Source organism: Pteropus vampyrus, unplaced genomic scaffold (genome assembly GCF_000151845.1).
Source record: "Pteropus vampyrus isolate Shadow unplaced genomic scaffold, Pvam_2.0 Scaffold193, whole genome shotgun sequence".
NCBI classification, from domain to species: domain Eukaryota; kingdom Metazoa; phylum Chordata; class Mammalia; order Chiroptera; family Pteropodidae; genus Pteropus; species Pteropus vampyrus.
This window is the reverse complement of record NW_011888974.1, coordinates 560,562-570,356: the sequence shown is the minus strand read 5'-3', so window position 1 is coordinate 570,356 and position 9,795 is coordinate 560,562. Positions and strand designations below refer to the sequence as shown.

The following is a 9,795-nucleotide window of genomic DNA, read 5'->3' as shown; positions in this document are numbered from 1 at the left end:
GAATTAATGAACAGCCAGGCCTCTCCATCAAGGCTCCACTGCTGTCTTGCTCCCCACACCCTCCCCCATCCAAATCCGATATTTTATTCTCAGTGTTTAGCCCAGTCTCACCTCCTCTGAGGAGTCTGTCGTTCTGCTATCAGCCAGCTCATTCCTTCCTCCACCTCATCACTCATGCAGTTCTTACCACCTTTTTGGACATTTGATGCCAGAGAATTCTGTGGGGCGGGAGTCTAAAAAGGGACCCCGATCCAGATCCAGTGACCAGGTTCTTGTCTTATGCCTTAAGAAGGAATTCAAGGACAAGACAAACAGCAAGCAGGAAAGCTCAAGGTCTGTTAAAGCAAAAGTACACACTTAAGAGAGAAATGCAGTCATACAGCGAGTCTCCCTGAGGGCTTTCATTTTCCTTGGGGGCGGGGCCTGGAGATGTGGTACTTGCCATGCAGGTGATATTATGATGATATGATTAGCTGAAGCTGAACAAAGGGCAAAGGAAAGAGGGCAGAGCCTTATCCTGGAGGGGAGGGGCTGTCGCATATCCATCCTGCCTCCTGGTTTTGGCTGGTCTCCTGTGTCACCTGGAAGGGAAGAGGCAGCCCAAGGCCATCTACTCTGTCTCCAGGCCTTGCCTTATTTCTCACACCCACTCTCTTGGAGTTAAAACAGAGAGAAGGTTGAGTAAGGGACTAAGGAAAAAATTCCCGAGCCGCATCCTAGAGGGGAGCAGGGAACATCCCTAGGCTGTCTATCCTGCCTCAGTTTCAGTAAGTCCAGTCCATTCTTCAAGGCTTAGCTCACAGCTCATCTCTTGCTTGAAGCCTTTCTTGATTGAAATAGGCCGTCATGAACTACTCCATGCTCCTGAGGTGCTTACGATGGGAATGGGAGATCAGGTAAGAATGTGTTGGCAGATTAAATGAAGAGATTTATTTTATTCATGCAACAGGAAATCTGGGAGTAGCTATGGTTGGCAGTTAGTTCAGTGACTCAAAATATCAGTCCTAACACCTTTGTGGCTCTCTTGGTCATTCCCTCATGGTTACAAGGTGGCTGCTGAAGCTCCAGTCATCACATTCATAGCAGGAAGGAGGAAGAAAGGGAAAGGGGCAGTACCAGCATACTTTCACTTTGTTCTCAACTACCCATGGCCACCTAGTAAGAGTGTTTTCTTTTCTGTGGCAGATGCAAGCAAGGGAAAAGGCTTAATGGAGTACGTCCTAATTTCTTTTCCTGCACCGATGGCAGACATTGCTAATTAACCACCGTACTCTTTTCTGCAGAGCCCCGATGTGGCCTTAGAGTCATTCTCATCAGCTACTGTCGATTAATAAGAGTTGACATGGGAAATCCAACTCATTTGATATCAGCCATTTAAAATGCCTTGCTACATAAGCTCTCTTGGATGAATATTTTGTTTTGCTTTTCGCTTATATTTTTAGTTAAACAAATACTTCCTTTTTTAAAAAAACTTTAAAAACATTCTAGGAAAGGCCAAGTCTTCTGGACTGTCTGTCCCTAAGTCCTGGCCCCTCTTGGGCTGTGGTCGAATGGTTTCATGCCTTGTGTTTCCCCTCTGGCTTCTGCTGATGCAGATGATGTTTCAATAGCCAAGGTCCCCGTCGGAGAGGCCCGTCGCTAGGCACTTAGCAAATGGCTGGAGTGTGGAAGCAGAGGGGCCAGGGCTGACAGTGGCTCCCCTGTGGCCCCCATCCCCCACCCCCTCCAGGAGCCTGAATGAATTGCGGGTATTGTTACTGGAGGCCAATCGCCACTCCCCAGGGCCCGAGAGGGACCTGAGTCGGGAGGTCCACAAGGCTGAGTGGCGGATCAAGGAGCAGAAACTCAAGGATGACATCCGTGGCCTGCGTGAAAAGCTAACAGGGCTGGTACGTGAGGGAGGGGCTGGTCTGGGGGCAGGGGAGTGCCAGGGTGGGGCTGCGACTGCCCTGCTCTCAGGCCATGGAGAGTGGTAGTAACTTCCTAGAGCCTCCCCAGGAACAGCCAAGCCACAGAGAGAGTTCAGAACCCCCTAGGGTCAGCAACACAGCTGGTGGAGGGGCCCTGGGCGGCTGCTTTTGCAGACATTGTGGTCGGCTAGTGCAAAGGGAGACTTCCTGAGTCTGACCTATCCAGAGGTAGGATGGGCTACTGCAGGGTGGCGAGTTCCCCATCCAGGGAAGTAATCAACCAGAAAGCAGCACCTTGTTCAGGGTCCTGCTGTGGGGACTCACACGTGACTGTCAGGAAAGAGGGGGCAAGTTTGTGTGGGAATGAGGCAGGTGTGTCTCTGGGGACCATGATCTGTGGGGTAGCTGCGTCCTGTTGGGTAGGGCAGGAGGGATAGAGGGGGCACTGCGGGAGAGAGTCAGATGGCTGGAGGGTAAGAGATGAGATGAGGTGAGGCTGTGGGTCTGGGGGTGAAGAGGAGGGACCCACATAAGACAGTGTGGAGAGAGTGGAAGGAAAGAAAGGAGGAGCCTGGATTTTGGGACTTGGAGCGTGTGAAGCATCTGACAGAGCCTGGGAATTCAGAGCCAGGGCCAGGGCAAATGCTTCAGTGAAGACCCTCAGGGGAAGAGGGAGGACTGAGGGACGTCCCCTGATGCTCAGGACCTGCTCAGAGATGAGGTGGAGACAGAGAGTTTCCTGCCTAGAGGAGAGGCCACCTTCCCCTGACACACACACGCGCGTGCACACACACACACGCGCACTCCCACTCCCACACTCTTCCTCTCTCTGGCTGCTTCCAGGACAGAGAGAAGTCGCTGTCAGATCAGAGGCGCTACTCCCTCATTGACCCATCCGCGCCTGAGCTCTTGCGACTGCAGCACCAGCTGATGAGCACGGAGGATGCACTACGGGACGCACTGGACCAGGCTCAGCAGGTGGAGAAGCTCATGGAGGCTATGAGGAGCTGTCCTGACAAGTGTCCGGTGAGCCATGGGTCAGGGCTGGGCTGACCAGGTGGCAAGCCAGGAGGCAATGTCCTTGTGGAACATGGCCCTGTCCTGGGAACCCTGGTCTGAAGGGGAGAGACACAGGCATGCCCTTTGGGAACCAAAGGGAACATGGCTTTATCATGAGGATCTGAGACTTAGGGGAGAGATGCAGCCCTGCTCTGGGAGCCTTGGTTTTCCGGGGTCCTGGGACCCCATTCTGAAGAGCTCCGGTCAGAGTTTGGAGCCTGAGATGATTCTGTCAGGAAGACCTCGCCATCTAGTGGACGAACCAGGAACTGCTGCCTGATGAACCTCGCTCAGCATCTGCCCATGACTCTTACAGGCCATCACCAATTCCGGTTCTGCAAACGGCATCCACCAGCAAGACAGGGCCCACAAACAAGAGGTAAGGGGCACCCTGGCCCCTGGGAGACACCCTGGCACTCCCACAGCTCTCCTGTATAGGCAGAAAAAAATGCCAAAAAGTCACCAAAAATACAAAGATGCATTATGCAAAGGCTTTACAATAGGGTCTCTCACAGAGGGACTGGTGCAGTCAACCTTGATTCAGTATTCATCCTACTGTTTAAACCTTGTTTCCTTTAAAAAAAAAAAAAAAAGAAAGAAAGAAACTTATAAAGTAATACATGCTTTTTGGGAAACTTTTGGAAATACACACACACACACACACACACACACACACACACATTCATATATACTTATATATATATATTTGAAAATACCAGTAGCCCCCTACTCAGAGAGGAATAAGGTTAATGTTTTTAAGTGATCTCCTTCCTGAACTTTCCTAAGCATGTGTGTGTATGTGCATATACATATACAGGTACAATCAATTCTCATTATTCACAGATTCCATATATGCGAAATTGCCTACTCACTAAAATTTACTTGTAACCTCAAAATCAGTATTTGCAGCAATTTTATGGTCATTCATGGACATGTGCAGAGCAGAGAAAAATTTGAGTTGCTAGACCCACGTGTTCCCAGGTGAGGGGTGACAAGGCTATGCTCTGCCTTCTTGTTTCATTCTGTAAACATGTCCTTTTTGTAGTCTATCTAGTGCCACATTTTTCATATTTTTGTGTTTTTCTTGGGGATTTCTGTTGTTTAAAATGACAGTGCTGAAGTGCTGTCTAATGTCCTAAGCACAAGAAGACAGCTGTATGCCTTACGAAGAAACTCTGTGTGTTAAATAAGCCTCTTTCGGACATGAGTTATACAATAAGTCCTCACTCATCATTGTCGATAGGTTTTTGGAAACTGCAGCTCTAAACAAAATGACATACAACAAACCAGTTTTACCATTGGCTAATCGATATAAGCAAGAGTTAAGTTCTTGCGTCATAGTTCTGGTCACGAAAACATCACCGAAATTCTAAATAAAGACCCCAAACACTTCTAATATTAAACATCGAAATAAGTGTGAGCTATGTATACATTTAAAAAGATGAATAAAAACAAACGAGCTAATTATTTTCCAACCCTCTCATTCCAGATCAGGGTCGAGAGTGGCCAGAGTCTCTCCCAGCAGCTCAGGGTGCAAGGCAGGACCCACCCTGGACAGGACACCACTCCGTTGCAGCACCATTCACACCCACACTCACTCAGACTAGGACAATGTAGACATGCCAGTGAACCTCATGTGCACATCTTTGGAATGTGGGACAAAACCAGAGTGCGCAGAGAGCACCTACGCAGACAGAGGAGGTCATGCGCATGCCCCAGAGACAGTGGCCCTGGCCGGGAATCGATTTTTTTTTTCTCATCAACATTATAATGGAGCAATGTTATTCAAGGACCTTCGGTACCATTGGCCTTGAGTTCATTGTTAATGAGTCAACAATATATATTAACTAAGGTGTCTTTACACAGAATCACACATAAAACGTGGTTATGTGTCGATTCGTTGACGAAAATGTGATCAGAGGCTCGTCGGAACCTAACCCTGTATTTCCCCCAGGAGCCATGGCAGTGTTCACTCATTCAGCATTGGTGATGACTTTACAGAACATAACTACTGTGAATAATGGGAAGCTGTTTTATGTATATATGTATGTATGTATGTGTGCGTGTATACATTAACTTTTTATTTGGAAATAATTTCAAAATTACAAAAAAGTTGCAAGAATGAAAATAGTCCCTAGAATTTCATATACTTTTTCCCTTATAACATAGTAACATTTTATCTTTTCCCTCATAACACTGTAAACATTTTGCCCCATCTGCTTATCTTTTACTCTTTATATGAAGATATGTATGTAATACCTATAATTTTTTTCTCAGCCTTTTGAGTATGATTGCATGTGTCATGGCTCTTAACACTTGAGTCTATATCTCCTGATATAAAGGACATACTTTTCCATAACCACAGAACAGTTATCTATCTCAGCAACTGTAACGTTGACACAAGAGTTATATCCAATCTACTCTCCATACTCACTTTCTTCAGTTGACCTAGGAGCATCTTCCATCTTTTTTCCTCTCAGTACAGGATTCACTTGAAGGTTGAGTTAGCTTATTGCATTTAATCGTTATGTCTCTTTAGTCTCCTATAATCAGGAACATTTTCTTAATTTCTCTTTGAGTTTTATGACACTGGCATTTTTGAAATATAGTCCCCACTCCTTTTTTTAATAGAAGAGTCCTCATTTTGAGTCTGTCTGATGGGTTCTCATAATCGGAGCCAGGTTCTACATCTCAGGCCGGAGCACTTCATCAATATTGTGTCCTTTTCCTGGCATCCCAACTGGGGGCGTGACATCCATCTGCCCTTCATTCCTGATGTGAATTTTGATCACTTGATCAAACAAGGAGTTATCTGATTTCTCCACTGTATCGTTATTGGTTTTTTCCTAATGAGTAGTCTGTGGAGAGAGACTTTGAGACTGACACCCTGTTCCTCACTGAATCCCCACCCCACCTCCAATGTAGCCTCCATGGATGGCTCTTGCCTGAGCCAATCTTCACTGTGATGGATGCAAGCAGCACATACAGCATTTTAATGTAATAGGACACATACTCTATGTTCAATTTCATCTTCTGTTTTTTTCACTGAATATTCTAAGCATTAGCGTTTTCTCTCTTAAGCAATCTCTGTAAATTCTATGTTTTATAAAATCGTGGGTGTAAAATTGATTTTCTAGAACTTTGTGGGCCTGAAGGGTGCCTGTGACTCCCATGATTGTCATGTCTTTGCTTCAACTATTACATTTTAAAGGGGTGCCTAGTGGCCCCCACCCAACAGTTAACCCTTGGCTTTCACTGACAGTGTTATAGGCACCCACCTGGGGCCCAGGTGCCAGCCTGATTAGGTCAGAAGAGCCCAGCTCTGCCTCTGTCTCTAGTTTGCTGTGTGACCTTGGGCAGGTGAGGCTGGAGCGGGGGAAGGAACTCATCCTTCCAACCCAGACAGTAGAACCCCCGGCTACAGGGGCTCACCTGAAGACAGAAGAATCTTGGCCACAGAATCTGCCAAGGGCCAGGCCTGTGGGTGAGAGACAAAAGGAGAGATGGGTTGGGGAGAGGAGGAGACCCTACATCCGACCTGCAAGCAGGGCAGAGGCACAGAGCTGTACGGAGGAGGAGTGACGGGGTTGTCTGCAGAGTAGCCACCCGTGCTAGCCACCCTGGGAACTGATATTGGTACCTTATGTGGCTTTGTCCTCCCAGCAATCCTAGGAGGCACATGGGGTCATCCCATTTTACAGTCACGAAAACCAAGGCCTGGAGTCTTACCTCCAATTGTCATTTTCTTGGTTCCAGTCCCTACACAGGCACTCAGGGTTCTTTATAAACCCTCCTGCTCTTGCCTCTTCTCCTCAACTTCCTCTAAACAGTCCCACCCCACCTCCTGTCTTACCATGCCTCAAGCACACAGCAAAGAGACTTTTCCTGCCCCAGGGCCTTTGCCAATGCTGTCCCCTCTACCTGGCACGTGTGGTCTCTCCTCCCCCAGCCCTCCCCCACCCTCTTTTTTACCTGACCCACTCTGCCATTTCTGTAGACACTTGCTGATCAAGCCCTTGCTCTCTCCAGGACAAGCACTGACCCTGAGGGACACCTTGGAACAGCCCGGTCGGCACTAGAGCCCCTCCGCTCTGCCCCAGCGGCGCCCGCCTCCAGGCAGGGGCCAGGACTGTCGCTTTGGAGATGAGAACAGTGTTTGTAACAGTAACATACCCTCCGCCGTGGACAATCCCCCACCCCGACCCCCCACCGGACCAGGAGGATTCCTCAAGCACGACCTTCCACAGAAAGTGGCACAGCCCTGGACTGGCCCCCGGGACCTTCAGCCTGGACACCCAGGACACCCCGGCAGTTTCTGGAGCGTGTGTGGGAAGACTGAGGCAATCCAGCCAGGCCCTTCTCCCCAGAACCATCTTGGCCCCCGGTTGTGTCTCTGCCCTCCCTTTCTTCCCCTCCTTCTCCTTGGTCCCTCTCAGACCCCAGAGAGCCATCTTCCCAGGAAAGCATCAGAGGATGTCCAGCTTCTCCTTTCAGGCACCGAGGTGGGCAGTGCAGTCCTCAGGAGCCAGGTGGGGACCCCCTTTTCTCCATTCACTTCCGGGCCACGGCAGTCCCTGAGGCTGCTTGTCCCCACATCCTGAGTCTCCTTCAAGCAAGAGTGCAAGTTCCCCTCAGCCTGTCTGCCCAGCAAGGTCCCAGGTTCAAGGTGTTGGAGGGCAAGGCCCTTCTTCTCCCAACACTAACACACACACACACACACACACACACACACACAGAACTTCAAGCTGCTGGCCAGAGGGTGGTCACCAAGGCCAGGAGCCACAGTATTAGGAAAGTTTGGAAGCCCGCCACGCCCCCCGCCCCCCACCGTACTGACCTGGCTTGCAGCTGGAGCAGGGGACTGCAGGGCTACCCAGAACAGGGCTGCAGGTGTGTTTTGACTGGTCAGTAATACAGCGTCCCCTGGGCTGACTAGATGTTCCATAACTGGGCCTCCCACCTGCAGGTTTGCCCGTGCAGTCCCTGATGTATACAGCCACTGACCCTTGGCGCATGCACGCTCAGAGGGGTCATGCCTGCACACGTGGCCATGCAGGTGAGGTGTTTGTTGTCAGCCGCACTCAGGCCATGTAGATGCACACGCTTGGGTTCCAGGACTGAGCCCCAGGCCTGGCAGGGCTGTGCCTGCACACACCACGAACATTCTTGCAATGTGGCACATACACACCCAGGTACATGTGGGTGAGTGTTCAGAGATGTGTGTGCCAGGCACACACATCAGAATGCACAGGTACCAACAGCCCCTTTCAGTCTTACCAGGCACGTACCTGCCCAGAGCTTTTTAAGCCTTATCTCCTGTAGCCAGGAAAAGAACCTAACGGATATTGTTGGCAAGAAAAATCTAACCGTCTCTCCCTCTTTCTCTCAAGATCTGCTGAGTTTCTCCAGGCTTGTGAGCAGTGGGAAAAGTCAGCTTTGGCCCAACAACGCCCACCTCTAGAGCTGGAGGGCCTGCAGGTTACTGCCTTATGCCGCAGCATAACGCAGAGGGCCTACTCCGACTCCCCCAGCTCAGGGAGTTTTCACTTGGGGCCCTCCCCTGCCTGGGGCTGTAGGGGAAAGCCTGGTGCCTCATCATGGTGTTCCCGAGGTACGTCAGGACAGGAATGCAGTCCATGACGCCGCCCAGGTAGCCTCTGAGGGCTCCCAGGTACAGGGGGGTGGTGCCCATCCTGCAGGCAGCCAGTTAAGTCTCATCGGCCCACTGCCCTCTCCCCACCGGCTTTCGGTAGCTCTCGCATGCGGTTTTAACATCATGTAGAAGCGATGCTTTACCGGCCTAACCCAGAGTCAAATACTATTTCCAGCAAAATCAGGCAGCTCGCCCACCCACAGGAGGTGCTGATTAGTTTACTAACAGCCAAAGGCCCACACTGGGAAGAGCTGAGTACCCTCTCTCTGTGGGCTAGCAGGTGACAGGTGTCAACAAAGCAATTTCCCAGTGAGCATCTCCGCCTGCCCAGTGTGGACTCAGCCATGCCCCCTCCCCAAGCCCTCCCCTCACCCTTCCCCTCCCCCAAGTGGAATTGTTGAAGTGTGGCGAGTTTGTGCTCAAGACAATAAAGTTTGTGACTGAGGTCCAGGACCCCTGCAGTCGTCTACTCCTCTGTCCTGAGCTTCCCAAGCCTCTCCCGGATTGTGGACATCCTGGTGCCAGGGCTTGGCCTTGATACTGCTCCTGGGGAGCTTCTAGCTAATTTGACTCAGGTGTGAGTGGCTGATGAGGGCCTCAGAGGGCCTGGCATTGAAGAAATCCGGGGCTGAGCTGCCTTGTTTAGATTTGAATTTGAGTCTTGAGAGGAAAGAATCTTATTTGCCGCAGCTCTTTGAGAGGGGCGAGCGTTTGAATTTGAGTGTTAGAGTTATAAATGGGCCCAAAAGAAAAATCTCCTTGATAGGCAAAATAGTGCTGGATCGGCTAACACAAGTTTGTTAAGTTAGATGAGAACGCTTACAACTTTAGCAAGCTAATTCTATCTCCTGCAACAAGCTGTCGATGGATCAAATGAACAGCCAGCATTTGCAAGCTTTGTGGATTATTTTACAGGCTTTGCAGTTGAGGTTGTCTCCCTGGGAGACTGAATGAGGCTCTCCAGGCTAAGCTGAATGTGTCTGGAAGCGTCGCGCCCTTTCTCAGGAGCTATATCGGCACAGTCCTGGAGGAAGTGGTGGGACTGCCCAAGGGGGCCAGGAGTTGAAGGAGAGGGCTGTGTGCGCAGGTGTGGACAGGGCGAAGGGATCCCCTGAAGGACTCTGCTACCCTGAGGGGGCAAAGCAAAGGGGCTGTGACAAACTGGGCAAAAGC

The 9,795-nt window shown here is 50.1% G+C and overlaps 1 protein-coding gene across 1 annotated transcript in view; it reads left to right on the top strand.

The window, feature by feature from the left end:
* Positions 1–9,075, top strand: part of CLIP2 (CAP-Gly domain containing linker protein 2) — a 63,890-nt gene extending 54,815 nt beyond the window's left edge. Inside the window, exons 12-15 of the mRNA XM_023537493.1 lie at positions 1,611–1,889; positions 2,754–2,936; positions 3,286–3,348; positions 6,999–9,075. Of these exons, the coding sequence (XP_023393261.1) occupies positions 1,611–1,889; positions 2,754–2,936; positions 3,286–3,348; positions 6,999–7,010 (537 nt within the window). The 3' untranslated portion in view covers positions 7,011–9,075. The remainder of the gene's footprint in view (positions 1–1,610; positions 1,890–2,753; positions 2,937–3,285; positions 3,349–6,998) is intronic.
* Positions 9,076–9,795: the final 720 nt, after the last annotated feature.